Below are 20,187 nucleotides of genomic sequence, written 5' to 3'. Positions count from 1 at the left end.
TCAAATCCCCTCAGGTTTTGAATCTCTAACTTTCTTTCATGCAGCTAGCTAAAGAAAACTCTTTTAAAGGGTTCATGTGGTTAGGTCAGGTTAATCTGTATAATTTTCTTATTATAAGATCATTCAATTTGAGACCTTAGTCATATCTGGAAAGTAATATCTAAATTAGCATTTGATTGAATAACTGGGGAATGGTCTGTGTACACTGAAGTTATGAAATTAAGAATCATAGGTGGTCATCTGAGAATTCTGCCTGCTACATTTGAGCTTTCTGTGTAACTGAATCCATTCTGTCCACCTGTTATCTAAACATTCTCTCAGTATGTTCCCACACATCAGGTACTTTATTACTTTCATCATCTTGGAATCTGGAAAATTGATACAAGCTTTAGTATGCATTGGTTTTTACTCTGTGCTTGTTCATGGCTGTTATAACTGGATCCCCTTTCAGTGTCATCAGAAGGGTTCTTCTTGCCTATCCTTTCTGTAGGATGCCTGTTTTCTGTACCTGTCTTCTTCCTTGTTATGACTTCCTGTTTCTGCTGGAGCCCACGAATGTCTGTGGCATTCTGCAAAAGGTACTTGGGGGATAAATTTTGTCAAGATTTTGCATGTGTGAAAAATGCCTTAAAGTTTTCATGTTGACTAGTAGTTTGGCTGGGTGTAAAATTCTAAATTTACCCCTTGAGAGGCATTTTTAGTGTGTCTTCTAGCTTCTGGAGTTGCTCTTAGGAATCCTTAGCCATTTTAATTCTTGTTTTCTTGAATATGTCATCTCCTCTTTCCCTTTGGCAACTTATATGATCTCTGTGTTTCTATTTTCAATTTCATGATGATGTGGGTATATTTTCATTCCATTGTTCTGGACACTTGATGTATATTGCAAACTGGAAATTCATGTTCTTGGGTTCTAGATAACTCCATCACATTCTGTTGATTATTTCCACACTTTTGTGTTTTTCTTTTGTCTCTTTCTGAACTTCTTGTTGCTTAGATGATAGATGAATGACCCAGCCCTATATTTTTCTTCCTGTTCGTTTCTGCTTTTCCTTCTCTGCTGGGGTCCAGCCCCAGCAGGATCCAGGGGAACTCTCAGGATGAATGGCGTCGGCGAGAGAGACACGGGTCTTATAATGGACTGGAGAGGGATGGCACGGGTCTTATAATGGACTGGGACCTGGTGGTCCGGGGTCAAAAATAAAAATAAAAAATAAAGAGAAAGAATAAGGGAGAGAGAAAGAGACTGATATTCCTTGGTTTACACAGAAAGCCAATAAAGTCCCTGACACGGGACTTGCTCTGTTCATGGAGGCCTCAGGCGCCCTCTCGGTGGGGTGAAGATGCAGAGCGCCTTCTCAATTGGGTGGAGACGCAGAGCACCTCCTCCATCGGGTCTTAGAAGCCTGGCAAAAATGAACTCAGAGGGCCTCTGTGCTCCAGGGAGTCAGCCTGAAAAAGAAAAGAGAGAGACAGAGAGAAAGAGAAAGAAAGACACGGAGACCAGAGCTCTGGTGAAGTGGGATCTGCAGCTTTATTTTCAAAAGGAACTTTTATACTCTGAGTTACACATTTCTCAAAGTAAAAGATACAGAGTCAGCTCAACATTCCATCAATTTTACCTTTATTGAAACCAGGATATTTTCTGTATACCTTTTCATAAACAAAGATCTTATGTTATGTCTGGCTCTGTGGCCTGTTAACATTTCATGACTCTTCTGATAAAGGTTGATCAGCCAGAAACCTTGTTTTCCCTTGAAGTGTTTTTCTTTATTTCTCCCAGCCTCAGAAAGTACTAAATAAAGTTACAGTCTCACGGAGCAAAGGTGCAGTGGGTCACGACAAAGAAAGAACTTATTAGCTCAAAGGTCTGATGTGGTTAATACCAAGGCTACTACTTGTTTTTCTTACATTCCAACTACATTAACTAACGCACTCCCAGGTGCACAGTGGATAAGGGATATGGGAGCTTGGCAGCAAGCACTGGCCCAATAATGAAGCCTTTACCAGTACTGTTCTAATAATTTTTCATCCCTCAAAGGGCTCTATGCTCATTAGGACTTTTAGAATGCTTAGGCTTCCTGTGCCTTTCATGGTTGGGGAGTTGTGAGCAATTATGTGCGTTAGTTGCAAGAATATGGATAAACCTGCCAAGCAGGCTAAAAACTAGAGTCCTAAGTTGATTTTTTTTTCAGAGAAAGGTGGTCGGGGATAGCCCCCTGTTAATGTCAGAAGAGTTGGTAAAAGACATAATATAGTAAACAGTAGACAGACAGACTTTGGTTCTGGGGTAGATGCTCGGGCAGGTCCAGGGAGTGAGTCCCTTGAGTCCTGATCCGCCTTGCCTGTCAGGTCTCTTCCGCATGACCTTGTCATGGATGGGATCTCCTGTGCTGGCTCCCGGCACGTCTCTTTGTCCTTTTGCTCTACTTTCTGGGGAATTTTTTGAGCTTTATCTTTCAGTCTTTCTATTGAGCTTTTCTTCCCTGCTGTAATATTGTTAATGTCTATGAGTACTGTTTTTTAAATTAAAATTTTATTTATTTTTAATTGAAGTATAGTTGATTTATAGTATTAATTTCAGGTGTACAACATAGTCAATTCAATATTTATATAGATTATACTCCATTTGAAGTTATTACAAAATAATGGCTATATTTCTCTGTGCTGTGTCATGTATTCTTTGTTGATTACTTTATACCTGTTAGTTTGTGACTCTTAATCCCATAACCCTATTTGTCCTTCCCCACTCGAGGAGTTCTTTTTTGTATTGTTGAATAATCATTTTATATTTGTATACAATCATTTGTATACAGATAACGGTCATTTGTATTGTTGAAAAATCATTTCATTTTTGTTTTCATGAATACAGTGTTTTATTCTAATAAGGATATTAACATTTTTCTAAGCTTTTATCTCTATATGTGGTCTCTGTTTCCTTCAGTCATGTCTGTTGATGTGATTGGTTGCCTGCTTTTTTTTTTTTTTTCTTGTGAAACTTTGAGGCATGCACAAAAGAAGGAAGAACAGTATAATGAATCCTTAGGTAACCATTTCCCTTCAAGAGCTGTATCAATATTTTGTCTGTATAAATTTTATATTTTAGAGTGGGCACTAAAAAGTTAATCAAAAGGATTGAATATATATGGGAAACTTGCTGATTGTGGGTTTTTTCTTTAAAAGAGTCTAGTTGGAAGCTTTTTTTTTGTATGGAGCAAATGTTTTGGTTCTGTGATTCTGAGATCTTTCCTTAGTGAAAGATCCATCAGTCTTTTGCCCATTATATTATATCTCTGTTTTATATAGTATCCCTAGTCTTGATTACCTGATTGTCTCCTTGTCTTCAGATGCTTTGTTTTGCCTTACGAGAATAAAGGGCCAAATCTGTACTGATTAAAGAGGGCCAGTTGTTTGACTATGCACAAGGATGAGATCTTGTCATCAAATGTCTTTTAAAATACCTTCTACAGGTCCTATTACTTTTAATACTTCCCTCAGCTTCCCTTTCCAAAATACCTTGTGCTGTCAGTTCCCAAGTCTTTTGGAGTTTCTGTAGTGTACATCAGGTGGTTTCTTGCCCTTTTTCACTGCTGGCTTTGAGCTTTGGTTTTCTGAGTCTGCTAAATCAGTCTTTCTTTCCTGCTTCCAAAAATAAGTTGCTTTTATCTCTTCTTAAGCTGTCTTTGTACTTAAGAGTTCTAGGTCTTTAAAAACACATACTCCTATCTCCTTTTAGTGGATCTTGGGAGAGCACAGTAGTAAATGCACGTGTTAAATCCATCAGCTTTCTCCAGATGCTAACATAGTGATTTCTTATACACAGTCATTTTGTATAGCTGCAGCACTGAGTATCACAGTTGGGTGTAAGGGCCTGTTCTTATTGTTGCCTAGTTGCTAAGTTATGTCTGATTCTTGCACCTCCATAGACTGTGGCCTGCCAGGCTCCTCTGTTCTTGGGATTTCCCAGGCAAGAATACTGGAGTGGATTGCCACTTGCTTCTCCAGAGGATCTTCCTGACCCAGGGATCAAACCCAAGTCTCCTGCATTGGCAGGAGGATTCTTCACCACTGAGCCACCAGGGAGTCCTGAGGCCTGGTTAGGAAAGCATAAAGAATGTGTCTTGAAGTTCAGAGGAAGGTGTGTTATCATTTGTATTTTAGAAAGGTAATCAGTGCACCTGTGGGGACACTGGTTTGGAATGGAGTAAAACTAAGGTCAAAGAAATAGTTGGGAAGCTCTTCTGTTAACCGTGAAAGAGACGATGATGTGAAGTAAAGCCATGGAAAGAAGGGGGAACATTTGAGATAGAATTAAGGATTGCTTAGATTTGGGGTGAGGAGGAAGAAGCACAGAAGGTAGTTGTGGTATGATTTTTTGCTCCGTAGACAGTGGTTCATGTCACTTGAGTTAGGAAATGCAGGAACAGAAGCTATTTTTTAGGAAGATAGTGGATTGGTTCAGTGATTTACTTGAGAGTTTGAGATGCCTTCTGGTTGATAATTTCCTATGTCATAAAGAGTGTGTGGAGTTCAGAGGTTTGGGTTGGAGATAATAGATTTGGACATTATCAGCAAGTACAATGGCAACCCACTCCATACTCTTGCCTGGAAAATCCCAGGGATGGCAGAGCCTGGTGGGCTGCCGTCTTTGGGGTCGCGCAGAGTCGGACACAACTGAAGTGACTTAACAGCAGTAGCAGCAAGTACAAATCACACGAGAAGAGAGCCAAAGACAGTACCCTGAGAAATACCACTTTTTAGAGAGTGTTGTTCTTTTCTCCCTGCTTAACTGTAACTATAATTGTAATTATTTCACAGAATTGTAGACATTGTTTTATAGTTACAGTTGTGGATCGAAAGTGTTCAAATTTACTTAAAGCTGCATATCTGACACATTCTGACACATTCTTCAACCCACTAGATTACAGAGCTAAATTTCTTGAAGCTTTAACTGAGAGAGTCTTTTATGTTTAGCAGTTACTTTAGTTTTGCTAATGCTAGCATTTTGTGCTCATTAAAATGTGCACTAAGTAAGTAGATTCTAACATTCCTAGGAAATATTAAGTCTATTGATATTAAAAAATGAACTTGATTAGTTTTCCTTAATTTTTTCCTTTTTGCGTTCTGTTAAGAATTGAGCTGTGGAGAGTGAAATTTAACTGAATTTTAAGGCCCAGTTTACTACTTTATTAAATGTGACATTTTTATAAATCTCTTCTTTGGAAAAATCTTTAATAAAGTCTATCAACCCTTGCATAGTTGTAGAAAGGCCCAAACTTAATGAATTTAAGAATAAACTTAGTGTATTTCCACTGAAGTATCTATATCCTGCTGATAAAATTTTGACTTTAAATATATGTGTGTGTCATTGAAAGAGGCATTCGTATACATTTTGTTGCTTTGTAATTATATATTATATTGACATCTGAATTATTTTCTAAGTGAGGAGATGTTTGATAGTTTGCTTGGTTTCCTTTCTTTGCTTATTAGATTGTAGAGATTATGAGTTAGAAATTGATTTTCTATCCTCTTATGTTCCTTTCAAAGTGCTTCGATTTAGTGTGATGCACTGAGTCAACCTCCATAAGACAATAATTAGTCAAACTAGAATTTTAAATTAAAATCTCCCTCTTCCTCCATCTTTGTTTTCTTATTAAAAAATTGGCATAAATTCTTCATTAAAAAATGCACACATTAAAAAAAAAACTTTTACCCCTCCCAACATCCTTTTCCAACATCCATATTTAACTAGTGTCAACAGTTTTTTCTGTTTGCTCCCAAGAAACTTTTTTATGCATATATCTTCATATCAGATATATAGCTATTAAAAAACTTTTTTGGCTTGTGAAATTGTTATACACCCTTCTTTTTAATCCCAATTTGTCATTATTTTTGAAATTGTTTTCATTCCATGCCTAATCCTTTTTCATGACTACTGAGTATTCTAGAATATGAAGGTATTATAATGTAGTTATCTTAACTGATGAACATTTAGATTAGGTTCTTTTTGACTGAGTTATTTAGTTGGGATAATTTGTAGAATTTAACACATCACTGTTTACACATCTTCAGTCATCATGGAAGGGAATATAAATATGTATATGAGAAATCTCTTAAAATGAACGTGTATTTGTAACCTTGATGTATATGGTTTTACTACCATTAGGCAATTGAATATTTTTTTACTACTGATTTCCAATTGTAAACAGAACTAATTTTGTTTTAATAATGCTTATAATTAGAATCATCCTTTTAAAATCTGATTGATTGATTTTTTTAATAAATTGGTTTTAGGGCTTTTTTATATGATAGGTGATTTTTTTGGTGGGAGGCGGGACTTTAGATTATCTATGTTAAGTTTTATTTATACTTCCCATAGGGATTAGGAGCAGACAGCAAGAACCTGTACCCTTTCCTGCTCCCAGTTATTCAACTGAGTACAGATGTTTCCCAGCCTCCACATGTTTATCTTCTGGAAGATGGTTTAGAATTATGGTAAGAGGAAAAACTTGATACTGTGAATCTTATTTATTTATTTTCCTGGCCTTCCCTACTGATGCCAATAAAGCAGAGGTCATGTAACAGGGTTTAAAAGCTCAGCATTGAAAAACAGAAACATAAAGGCAGTTTCCCTGAACTGGGTAACATAGTAACTCCCACTTTTCTTGGCATCTGTCGCTCATTGTAGGCTTGTAATAGTAAAAGTTAGAGAGGAAGTTTCAATAAGAACTCAGCTGCATTTCATCTTTTGGAATTTGGAATGTGAAATGAGGAATCTTGACCAAAACTAAAAATTGACATAAAAACCTCCACACTGTTAAATGGGATGTTTTGGGGGTTATTGAATTATTTTCAACTTCTTACTGCTTTACCCAGTAAATACTCGGATAAAATACCTCAGCCTCAGATATTAATGCTACTTAGTCTTGACTTAATATTTTACTGAGTATAGTAGTATATAGCGTTAAACAGTGAAAAACAATTGAACCCTGTTTCTGTGACATCTCAGCGCCACAAATTATGTAATGAATGAATTGCAGTTAAGTAAACACAGACTGAGCATTGACTAGAAATCTTTTTGCTTCATCTTACTGATGGCAGCAGTTTTCTTTGGGGCTAATCTACTTAAGATGTAGTTAACAATACAGGAAAGCTTTTAAAACTCCAATGTAAAAAACCTAGTATTGGAATTTAAAAAAGCAAGTCAAAGGAAGTATACATGGAACAAAGTGAACGTTTGTGGTGCCTCCCTCTGTCACTGCTCCCCCTCTCCTTCTCTTCCTTCCTTCAGTTTTCCTTGGGTGTTTAGGAGTGAATAGTTTTTTGATTCTTAGAAATTGTTTTTGGTGCAAATGCGAATGAATGGTCTGTAAACAACAGCAACAACAAATCAGAATACTAGATGAACAATTGTAAAACATAACTAGGTAGATACTTACTAATTTGCAATTTGTGTTTCTCATATTTTCTAGGTTATATTGTTTGAATTTAAATGACTTCTGGATGGTTTAATTGTGAACTAGCATGTGTTGGAGCCTTTTATATTCGTTTATTTTTATTTGTACAGCGTGGGTTACTCTAAATCAGAGGTTGGCAAACTTTTCCTGTAAAGGGGCAGATGGTAGGCTTCCTAGGCTTTGTCCTTTCTGTCCCAGAGATTCACCTCTGCTGTTGCAGTGTCAGAGCAGTCATAGACAATATGTATACAAATGGTTTCAGTTGTGCTCCAGTAAGACAGCATTTATAAAAATAGGGTGTGGACTGGATTTGGCCCATGAGCTATAGTTTGCCAACTTCTACTCTAGATTACAAATTAAAACAGTAATCTCTGGCAAATAGATTCTTTTCTGTAAACATATATATCATTTATCAGAAAATGAAAAATATAGTAAAGAGGTAGACTCATATGTTTATCAATGTAATTACAGATCTAGTATATTAATGTGTTAGTGAAAGGTGTACACAATTTTTAAGGATTACATAAACAGATAATAGGAATGCATTGCTCCACTAATGGTAATTCCTTTTTTCCTAGCCTTTCATTGTATATAAACAAAATTAAATCATTGGGATGCATTTTAAAAGTTTATCAAATTTACTAATGCTGCTGCTACTGCTGCTAAGTCACTTCAGTCGTGTCCGACTCTGTGTGACCCCATAGATGGCAGCCACCAGGCTCCCCCATCCCTGGAATTCTCCAGGCAAGAACACTGGAGTGGGTTGCCATTTCCTTCTCCAATGCAGGAAAGTGAAAAGTGAAAGTGAAGTCCCTCAGTCGTGTCTGACTCTTAGCGACCCCATAGACTGCAGCCTACCAGGCTCCTCTGTCCATGGGATTTTCCAGGCAAGAGTACTGGAGTGGGGTGCCATTGCCTTCTCCGTTACTAATGCTGAGATACTTTAAAGAATCAAAGTATACATTTCTTAATGTAATTTTCTTAGGGGGCTAGAACTCCTATTTGGAATCAGTATCCCAAACTCCTCTATTTGGAACACAGGTAGGCAGTCCTGTGTACATACCGCAGCATTAGGTTTGCCATCATGTTCTGATGATTACATCGTTTCTTATCTGTGAAATGAGGAAAAATAATTTCTACCTCACTTGGTTGTGTGAGCATGAGATACACATGATATATATGATTTATAAAGTCTGAGAATTGGTGAGGTTGCCTAGGAAGAAAAGGGCAGATAGAGAACATAGTGTTCTGGGCGGAATCCTGAAGAAAAAATTTTGAGGTTGCGTGAGAAGCTATCAGAGGAGGAAAACCAAGCCAAGAGAGAATATTTCTTAAAAGAGGGAATGGTTAATTATGTCAAATGTTGCTGATTGTCAGAGTAAGAGTAGTCCATAGTAAGGGTCAAGGGAGATGATAGGAGGGGTTTCAGTGGAGTAGTGAGAACAGGAGGAGGAAGAGAGTAGACCGAAGAATAAATTGGAGTTAAGTGCAGCCTATGAGCATTGGCAAGTTGTTTGAGAGCTTCGACTATGAAAAGGATGTTGAAGTTGGGCAACAGTTGGCCAGTGTAGGAATGAAGATCTGGAGGTATGATGAGGCTTGAGAGAGTGAGATAATTGAGGGAGGCAAGAAGGGATGGGATTCAGCGTGAATGGAGGGGTTGATTTTTTTTTTTTTTTTTCCTCCTTTAGATAGCAGGGATAGTTCATCTATTTTAACTGGAGACAGAGAGATTTTTGTATTGTAGTAGAATAAGATGGGAGGATATTCCATCTCATAACTTCTATTTTCTCAACAAAATATGAAGGATAGTCATCAACTGAGTGTTACAGGCTGGAATGGGAGTATTTAACAAGATGAGAAAGATTTGTGGGGACAAAAGTATAAAACAGTTACCTTGGGGAATAGAAATTTGAACTGATAAGGAGGTGCAAGTTGTTATTTGTTATATGCAAAGTGAAATTCTTCAGATTGATCATGTGATTTTTTTTTTCCCTCATAACTTCTTTGACCCAACATTGTTATTTTTTTGCTGATATTAAAGTAAATGATTTAGGCCTGGATTTATTGCATTGTAAATACAACATACCACTTGTACAAGTTTTTTAAACTTAATTTGAATTTTAGTGACTTATTATAGTAATATGTGCACATAAATAGTAATAATAGTATTGAAGATGCAGACTTTCATGAATATCTATGATATCTATTCTTTTTAACTTGTAGATTGTTTGTTCACATTATTTTGGTTTTTTATCCTGACACTGATCTGTTAAAATATCCCATTCAGTTTTCTTCATGTGAGTGCCCCTGTTCACTTCTAGCATTTTTGAACTGTAAGTTAAACAAGATATTCACTGCACAAAATTTTGATACTTTTGTATAGTGTTATAAGATTTAAGAAATAAAATATATTTAAAATTTTTTGTGAAGTAACGTGATATATGTTTAAATTCTTTTGCATTTAAATTTAATCTTATATTAATATTGTATGGTTTGTTTCATTTAGATTAAATTTTTTTTTATTTTATTTTTGGCTTGCTGAATCTTTGTTGCTGCATGGGCTTTTTTCTAGTTGAGGTGAGTTGGGGCTGCTCTGTAGTTGGAGTAGGCGGGCTTCTCACTGAAGGTGGCTTCTCTTGTTGTGGAGCACAGGCTCTGGGGCACACAGGCTTCGGTAGTTGCAGCTCCCAGGCTCCAGAGCACAGGCTCAATAGTTGTGGAGCAAGGAACACAAATAGTTGTTCCTTGGCATGGGGGGTCTTCCCGGATCAGAGATCAAACCCATGTCTCCTGCATTGGCAGGCAGATTCTTTACCACTAAGCCACCAGGGAAGCCCTGTTTTGTTTAGATGTGACTTTACTATCTATGTTCATCTTTTACATTTTAGCTTTTTTATTTGAAATTTAGTTATGTTCCTATACAGAGCAAATTTTTAAATTTTGTATTTTAACCTAACCAGGGATGCTTTACTTCAAAAGAATTTTTATAGTCATATGTTTATTTGTTGAATTGATATATCTTTTTACTTTATGCCCTCTCTTTTGTACATTTTTTGGAAGGTTAACATTAAGTTTTAATTTCTCTATGCAAAGATATAGGTACCTATATCTTTGTCTAATTATTTATCAAAGTAGTTAACTTTTCCTTTTCCTTGATGGTAAAGAATTTAGTGTTTTGACTTTTTCTTACTTCCTCTCCTTTCCAAGTCTTTATTTTTTAATATGAAATTATAAACCATGTAATTTTATTTTTAAGTAGTTTCAATTCTTCAAATCTTTTCCCTCTTTGGAATAGCATGGTTTATACTATGGAAACTACCATAGGAAGTGAGAGTGACAGTGACTTGAGTGGCATTTTACTAAAGTAATGATAGTGGAAGGGAAAGAACAAGCTTCAGACACTCTTTTTTGGATCTGTTGAGTAAGAGTGTTTTTAAACATCTAGCATTTAGAATATGCCCTCCAATGTTTTTCTCAGTGAAACCTCAGGACTGGAGTGGAGTTTTTCTTTTGGTTCATGGTTATTTTAAAGATGAATAGGATTTTTTTTTTAAGCTTACTTGAAATTTTATTCTTTAAAAATGAAATGAAATCCTGTTGTTGTTGTTGTTTTTAAACTGGTTTTTTATTAACATATAGTTGATTTACAATGTTGTGTTAATATCTTCCATACACTAGAGTGACTCAGTTATACACATACATACAGTCTTTTTTTATATTCTTTTCCATTATGGTTTATCCCAGGATGTTGAATATAGTTCCCTGTGCTGTGCAGTAGGACCTGTTTATCCGTTCCGTATGTAATAGCTTGCGTCTACTAACCCCAGATTCCCAGTGCATTTCCCTCCTCTCTCCCTCCCGCTTGGGAACCACAAGCCTGTTCTCTGTGTCTGAGTCTATTTCTGTTTGTAGATAGGTTTATTTGTACCATATTTTAGATTCCATGTGTAAATGGTATCATATGGTATTTGTCTTTCTCTTTCGAATCCTGTTACTATTGATCAAGGTAAGGTGTCCAAAGGCATCACTCCTTGTGCTGTTGAGAAGTACTTCATTTGGGGGTACCTGGTTTTCCCTGTGTAATCCCCTGCCTAGATTACCTGATTTTGTCATTTAACATTTGTGAAGTCTTTCGTAGACACAAAATAATATGGGGGTCATGTTGTTTATAATTATTTGTAACTTACATAAAATGAAAACTCATTTTCCATACTCTGGGTAAGAAATAGAAGAGTGAGACTGTCTGTGAAGCCAGTGTTATGGCAAGTTTGTTCTATGCTGGGGTAACCCACTGTACCAGTTTTTTTGTTTTCATTTCTTGATTTTCTTTCTTGTGTTTTTATATTTTTAAAATCACATACATGTGTGTATCTCTAAACAGTATATTTTAACTTTTTATGAATTGTATCATGTATGTTCTAACTTGGTTCTTTTGCTTCCTGTTTTGAGATAGATCTATAGTGATGAGCCTAATGGTGTGACTGTAATGATTCACTTACTCATTTGCCACTTTGTTTGATGTTCAAATAATGCAACTCTGAACATTCTTGTGCATGACTCCTAGAGCAAATGTGTAAGACCGTATGCCCTAGTATACGTTTCTGCCTAGAAACAGTTCCAGGTCATAGCTATATACACATATCCATATTCAGTATTACTGGATAGTAGCGGTTTCCCTAAGTGATTATATCAACTTGCATTGCTGTCAGCACTGTGCAAGTTAGTGTTTTATTGCTTTGACAGTACATGGTATGTCACACTTAATATTTTGCCGATTGATGGGGTAAAATTGTACCTTGTTTTGGTTATAATTTGTATTTTCTTAATTACTAGTTACATATCTTTATATATTTTATAGTCGGGTTTATTGTCAACCATTGTATCTTGTGTGAAATATTTGTTCATGTGTTCTGTCCATTTTTCTCTTGACTTTTTAAAAAAATATCATTCCCTTGTTAAGCATATCTATTGAAAACAATCTTCTCCCAGTATGTAACTTTTATGTTTTAACTTTTTTGAGACAGCTTTTGGTACATGATAGTTGTTAACTTTAGTGTAGTTATTAGTCTTTTTCTAGACTTTTTCTAATCTGATGCCATAAAAATCTTCTGACCTCTTGTAAAACCTGACTTTTCTCGTATAAATCCTGGAATTAATTTCTGTATTTTGTATGGAGGAGAGGTTTGGTGTCTCACCACAAAAGACTGAGTAGTCCCTTTTTTAAAAAAAAAAAAATTTTCTGTATTGTCTATTTTGCTTTCTTCCTTTAAATGGGACAGGTTTTGAAATACTTCAGTTGTATTGTTAATAGTTTTAAAGGCTGTGGAAGGTGATTTAATCATCTTTCTTTACCCCTGCTTCCTAGGTTAGTGACTTTGGAAAACAGCCCATGTATTACACCAGAGTTGCTTCGTATATTTCAGAATATGTCACCACTTCTAGGTAAGTTTTAAAGCATAAAATTACTACTGTTCTACAGGCAGCTGTAAATTATACCTTCCATTTTTAATAAACCCTTGATTTTAAGAAATAAGTTGGGTAGTATTTTAATAGTTTCTGAATTTTTTTCCTACAGTATAACTTTTTAGAACTATTTCTGTGTATTAAAGAGCAAACACTAAATTTACTTAATTGAAAAAGTCGTTTCATGCTATCAGTTGTTCATAAATGAGCTCTATACATACTTCTGATTTAGCTAAGGAATCACCAAAATAAAGATTATTACATATTAGAAAAGAACTTATTGTTCGTTGAGGTATTATTTATGTATGGGCTTGAAATAAGGAAGCTTAATTTTCTTTTTTAAAAGTTCTTTATTCATTCAGGTCAGCGTTAGTTGTTGGGTCTTAGATGCACACACAGGGTCTCCACTGTGTGATTTTCATCGCGTCTTCGGGATCTTTTGTTGTGGCACATGGACTCTCTAGTTGTGGCGCGTAGGCTTAGTTGCCCTGAGACCTGTGGGATCTTAGTTCCCTGACCAGGGACTGAACTCTTTGCCTCTGCATTGCAAGGTGGATTCTTAACCACTGGGCCACCAGGCAAGTCCCTGGAAGCTTAATGTTTTGAAGCAACACTTTTGACATGTGACATCAGAGAACTAGACACTGTGCTAGGGTTAGGCTCTTTAGTCTCTGTTAGCTATCATGGATGATAGGTAGTTTGATTCCTTTCTGAACGTGAACATGTATTCTGATGATACTTAACCATAGAAAGCCAATGCTTGTCTGCTACATATCGGCCACCATTCACAAGTATGTGATATCTTAAATTTACAAAAAATACTGTCTAGAGAAGTTATTTTGTGTGTAATTTTTACCAGTGCAGATTCACATTTAACTTGTATAGACTATTTAAGAGTTGTATATAGTGCTATTTACTGGCCTTTTGATTCTTTTTCAGTCTGCAGACTACTGCTATTTAAAAACATTGTTTATTTACAAAATGTAAAAACTGTTTATGTTTATTCCATTCAGAGTTCCCAATCTTTAATACTTACCCACGGAGCGTCTTTTAACTCCTCTCTTTTGGGGAATATACTGCATTGTAAGACATTTAATAGCATCCTCACAACCCACTGGATGCTAGTTTTCACAGCCAGAGTTTCCAGACATGGCCACATGTCCCCTAGAGGGCAAAATTGCCCATGGTTGAGAACATTTGAATTAAATTATTCACAGTCTGAAAATAAATGCAGGTCTATTGCATGGTCATCTCCTCTTGATACTTGGACCAGACAATAACTTTTTTTTAATCAGAGTTTTACTAGGAACTCATAGATAACAATGAATAGTGTTCAATATACTTTAAGATAAATTTATTAATTTTAGGGGTATTTTTTTTACTATTACTATGTAGTATTTGTTTAAGATAGCATTCCTTAGTATAAGCTGTACTTGGCATGATGGAGGCATGGAAAACAGTATAAAGTGACCTAATTGCTCTTTGCTTGTATACATTAATCTAGAAATAGCTTTTAAAATATCTGTGAGAAGAGATGGGAACTGTGGTTTTCAAAATCAAATCTTTTTTAAATATTGTTTTCTTCTTCATAGACGTTGGTAAAATTTTAGATGGCAGTGATTTAGAAATTATATTTGGTGACATACCCAGAATGTAATCATTCTGAATTTTTACTAAAGTGTAGACCCTTCTGCTATATTTATCACGGAGGTTGCCAAGTAGTTTTCTGTTCATTGTTTGTCTGTTAAACAGTGTGTCCAAGTTCAGACTTTACTGGACTTGCTCCTTAAGGAGAAAAGGACAGTGTGAAGTTTTCATTAGGATGACTTTATCCAATATAATTGTCTATTCTTTTATCCTGACATTTTGTCTTCTGTTGTGAAACGGCTTCCCTGGTGGCTCAGATAGTAAAGAATCTGGCTGCAATGCAGGAGACCCGGGTTCGATTACTGGGCCCGTAGATCCCTGGAAAAGGCATTGGCAAACCACTCCAGTGTTCTTGCCCATGGACTGAGGAGCCTGGCAGGCTATAGTCCATGGGCTTGCCAAGAGCCCACGACTGAGATACTAACACTTTCGTATATTTAGGTGACAGCCTTTGTTATTTCTGTCTTTGATTAGCATGGTAACGAGTTGGTTAGTCTCTGTCCCCTCTACATTCTCATTTTAACTGATACGTTAAATCCTAGAATATACAAAATAATTCCTTTGAAACGTTTTGAATTTGGGTTATGTTTTTCATCTATTGGTGAAAATATACGGGTGGGTTCAGTTCAGTTGCTTTGTCATGTCCAACTCTTTGCGACCCCATGGACTGTAGCACACTAGGCTTCCCAGTCTATCACCGACTCCCAGAGCTTGCTTAAACTCATGTCCAAGGAGTCAGTGATGCCATCCAACCATCTCATCCTCTGTTGTCCCCTTCTTCTCCTGCCTTCAGTCTTTCCCCGCATCAGGATCTTTCCCAATGAGTCAGTTCTTAACAGACAAACCAAGTATTGTAGTTTCAGCTTTAGCATCAGTCCTTCCAATGTATATTCAGGACTGATTTCCTTTAAGATTGACTGGTTGGATCTCCTTGCAGTCCAAGGGACTCTCAAGCGTCTTCTCCAACACCACAGTTCAAAAGCATCAATTCTTTGGCGTTCAGCTTTCTTTATAGTCCAACTCTTAAAATATATACATGAGTACTGGAAAAACCGTAGCTTTGACTAGATGGATCTTTGTTGGCAAAGATACATCTCTGCTTTTTAATATGTTCTCTAGGTTGGTCATAGCTTTTCTTCCAAGGAGCAACCGTCTTTTATGGGTCATTCTCATCTAAATAGAATATCTTCTCACTTTGCTAGGATATGAGTTAGATAAGAACCCAGAGCCTACACTTTTGCCAGGAAACATTTTTTAGTCTGTCCTATTGGAAGTGCATATGATTTCTAAAATAGTAGCAATACAAAATGAAAAGTTTTAGACATAGATGATATTTTGGAATCATGTTTTGATTTGTATAATTAATACATATAATCTATATTCTGTTCTATCATTATTGTTTGTGATAAGACATGTAAAATAGCACTGCATATACATTTGATCATACTCAATTTTAACAAAATGGTTTTTTGCTTTGCACTTTGAAAGGAATACCTAAAAGTAATATTATTTTCCTATACTATTCTGGTAATAATACTTTTAAGAACATTTTCTATGTGTAGGTTTTTCATGGGGGAGTGGATTTGAATAACAAAGCCCAAGAGTTGGGAATTATAATTTTCAAAGTATAACAGGCACTCTTTTAAGTAGGGTTACATGTTCAATGCCAGCACAGTAGACACTCAGTAAAAGCTTACTGAATGAACCCATTTAAGCAGATGTCAGAATTTGATGATAAAATGATTCAGTTGCATGCAGTTTGTCATGCTGGTACTAGAAATTTAATTTGAAATGAAAGGTTGGATTATGTAGTTATTTTCTGAAAGGAAAGAAAAGGGAGCTTAGTATTTTCTAAGTTGTTTTAAGTAATGGGAGGTATATGGAAAGCTTTAAGTTACAGGTTAATGCCAGTTTTTAGATAGATATTGATGTACTGGCAGTCAGAATAGCATTCAGAAAAGATTTATAAAGAAGGGCATGTAGCTTAGCTTTAAATGAATTGCTTCATTTAAACTGATTTGGAACAATTAATTAATTTGTTCTTTATTATTACTATTTTGGCAGAACTAAGTTCAGAAAGTGTCAGAACCTGCTTTAAGATCATCAATGGTTATATCTTTTTATCATCAACTGAATTTTTACAGGTATGTTGTAGCTTTTGCATTGTTAGAATTTATATAGTTATTATTTGATTGTTTCCTCTTTGAAATCAGAAATCTTATTTTGAAGCTTTTTCAAAGTATAAAAGATTGACTTATTACTTTGATTGGGGGGATCATCATAAGCACTGCCCACTGCAAAGGTGATGCAGTTCCATGAATTACATTATTTAACACAAAATATGCTCTACATATAAATATATCCTTACATTGCTACAAAAATCAGAATAGGAGTAAACTGTATTTTTATTTCCTAAACTTTTCCTACAGAGTTTTAATTGAAATTTTATATACTGAGAGCTCTAGTATCTAATATTCAAATAGATTGAGTCCCAAATTCAATATTATGCCTTTTTTGATATTACAGATATATTCATATGTATAATTTGACTTTTCATTGCATTTCAGACCTATGCAGTAGGTCTATGTCAGTCCTTTTGTGAACTACTAAAGGAAATTACTACAGATGGTCAAGTTCAAGTGCTGAAGGTACTGTCATCTTTCTAATGAATATTGTTGTAAGTTTTCCATCTGTATTTTGTGAGATTGGACCTTCAATTGGGTTTGGATGATTGACAAGAAAGGGAAGAGTAATTCTGGACAGAGTATTTTCTTTTAGCAGTATTAAATTGGTGTTAATACTTCTGGACTAGAGATCAGAAATCTGATTGTGCATATAAGTCACCTGAAGATGTTGTTAAAATGCACATTTCACATTTCTAACAAAGTGTCTGCTGATGAGTCCCCAAAGTCTTCCCCGCCCCTATCCTGAGACTTCACCTTGTATAATAAGGGTTTAAAAACTTATAAATTACCCAAAGGGTGGTGACGTCTGATACTTCTCACCTGTCCAGTTTGTTCACCTGCTTTTGGGACACAGTATCCCACTATAATTTGGCACTTTTAATTTGGATTGTCTATTGAATTTAGAGTACCAAGCTCGTATGAATTGTGTATAACAAAGAACCAGTGTTGCATCATTGCATTGTATACCTGAAGCTGATATAGTGTAATATGTCAGTTATATCCCCATTTAAAAAAAAAAACTTGATAGGCTATGAGTTTATTTTTATGCATTATATCTTTATGGAATCACTATATCTCTATATATTGTATATAGTTTGTATAATTAAGAACAGGCTCGAGTTATCTATACATCTACATATTAAAGATATAAATTGTATCAAATGTATATACTTAGATATAAATATTTTAAATATATGTTAATATATCTTTACATGTATATATGTGGTTCATATACACTTCCTTTGTATGGAACTTTCTGAGAAGGTGTTCTTGTTAAAAGCATCTATTTTTTGTTTCTAATTTCTTAGCTATGTTTTAAGTCAGATATGAGAGCTGATTAGGTGAAGTGTTATTATAACATAGCCAAGTAGCATTTTTTGTGTGTGAAAGTCCTGGCTTTAGATCCTAAAAGCTATTTGATTTCCTCCCAGTGAAATGAAAATGTGCTTTCCCAAAAAGGTTCGTTGTTAGAAATGCATTAACCACAGTAATCAAAGCAGCAATCCATAGTATATTTCGGGAAACTAAGTGGGTATTAGTTTGTATAGATAGTAAAGTCTTCTTTCATATTAACCAACCACTGGAACATATTCAAGCATCACACTGTTTAATGTTCTGTTCTTCAGACATTTATTATACACTTATATGCTCGTATAACGCTGCAGATATCTGTGTTAATATGCATGTTAATTTGATTTTCAAATGGCTGCATTTAGTATCACTGCTGATTATTCAGTTTCACCATGTGGGTCAGTCCAGTTCAGTCACTCAGTCATGTCCGACTCTTTGTGACCCCATGGACTGCAGCACGCCAGGCCTCCCTGTCCATCACTAACTCCTGGAGCTTACTCAGACTTGGGTCCATCGAGTCGGTGATGCCATCCAGCCATCTCATCCTCTGCCGTCCCCTTCTCCTCCAGCCTTAAATCTTTCCCAGCATCAGGGTCTTTCCCAATGAGTCAGTTCTTCTCATCAGGTGGCCAGAGTATTGGAGTTTCAGCTTCAGCATCAGTCCTTCCAATGAATACCCAGGACTGATCTCCTTTAGGATGAACTGGTTGGATCTCCTTGCAGTCCCAGGGACTCTCAAGAGTCTTCTCCAACACCACAGTTCAAAAGCATCAGTTCTTCAGCGCTCAGCTTTCTTCACAGTCCAACTCTCACATCCATACACGACTACTGGAAAAACCATAGCCTTGACTAGATGAACCTTTGTTGTCAAAGTAATATCTCTGCTTTTTAATATGATGTCTAGATTGGTCATAACTTTCCTTCCATGGAGCAGGCGTCTTTTTATTTCATGTTTGCAGTCACCATCTGCAGTGATTTTGGAGCCCAAAAATAAAGTCTGACACTGTTTCCCCATCTATTTCCCATGAAGTGATGGGACCGGATGCCATGATCTTCGTTTTCTAAATGTTGAGCTGTAAGCCAACTTTTTCACTGTCCTCTTTCACTTTCATCAAGAGGCTTTTTAGTTCATCTTCACTTTCTGCCATAAGGGTGGTATCATCTGCATATCTGAGGTTATTGATATTTCTCCTAGCAATCTTGACTCCAGTTTGTGCTTCATCCAGCCCAGCGTTTTTCATGACGTACTCTGCATAGAAGTTAAATAAGCAGAGTGACAATATAGAGCCTTGACGTACTCCTTTCTGGATTTGGAACCAGTCTATTGTTCCATGTCCAGTTCTAACTGTTGCTTCTTGACCTGCATATAGGTTTCTCAAGAGGCAGGTCAGGTGGTCTGGTATTCCCATCTCTTTCAGAATTTTACACAGTTTGTTGTGATCCACAGAGTCAAAGGTATTGGCGTAGTCAATAAAGCAGAAATAGATGTTTTTCTGGAACTCTCTTGCTTTTTTGATGATCCAGTGGATGTTGGCAATTTGATCTCTGGTTCCTCTGCTTTTTCTAAATCCAGCTTGAACATCTAGAAGTTCAGAGTTTATGTGCTGTTGAAGCCTGGCTTGGAGAATATTGAGCATTAATTTGTTAGCATGTGAGATGAGTGCGGTAGTTTGAGCATACTTTGTCATTGTCTTTCGTTGGTATTGGAATGAAAACTGACCTTTTCCAGTCCTGTGGCACTGCTGAGTTTTCCGAATTTGCTGACATATTGAGTGCAGCACTTTCACAGCATCATCTTATACGATTTGAAATAGCTCAACTGGAATTCCATCACTTCCTCTAGCTTTGTTCTTAGTGATGCTGCTTCCTAAGAGCCACTTGACTTTGCATTCCAGAATGTCTGGCTCTAGGTGAGTGATCACACCATTGTGATTATCTGGATCATGAAGATCTTTTTTGTATAGTTGATCTGTGTATTCTTGCTACCTCTTCTTAATATCTTCTGCTTCTGTTAGGTTCATACTATTTCTGTCCTTTATTGTGCCCGTCTTTGCATGAAAAGTTCCCTTGGTATCTCTGATTTT

The 20,187-nt window shown here is 36.1% G+C and overlaps 1 protein-coding gene across 1 annotated transcript in view; it reads left to right on the top strand.

Annotated features, from left to right (window-relative positions):
* The window catches only part of IPO11 (importin 11), a 203,414-nt gene that overhangs the window by 94,126 nt on the left and 89,101 nt on the right, over positions 1-20,187 (top strand). Inside the window, exons 21-24 of the mRNA XM_019982950.2 lie at positions 6,377-6,492; positions 12,823-12,899; positions 16,632-16,711; positions 17,135-17,215. Of these exons, the coding sequence (XP_019838509.1) occupies positions 6,377-6,492; positions 12,823-12,899; positions 16,632-16,711; positions 17,135-17,215 (354 nt within the window). The remainder of the gene's footprint in view (positions 1-6,376; positions 6,493-12,822; positions 12,900-16,631; positions 16,712-17,134; positions 17,216-20,187) is intronic.

The sequence above is a fragment of the Bos indicus genome, chromosome 20 (assembly GCF_029378745.1).
Source record: "Bos indicus isolate NIAB-ARS_2022 breed Sahiwal x Tharparkar chromosome 20, NIAB-ARS_B.indTharparkar_mat_pri_1.0, whole genome shotgun sequence".
In the NCBI taxonomy this organism is placed as follows: domain Eukaryota; kingdom Metazoa; phylum Chordata; class Mammalia; order Artiodactyla; family Bovidae; genus Bos; species Bos indicus.
Note: the sequence above shows the minus strand (reverse complement) of the source record. Positions and strands in the feature narration are given on the sequence as shown.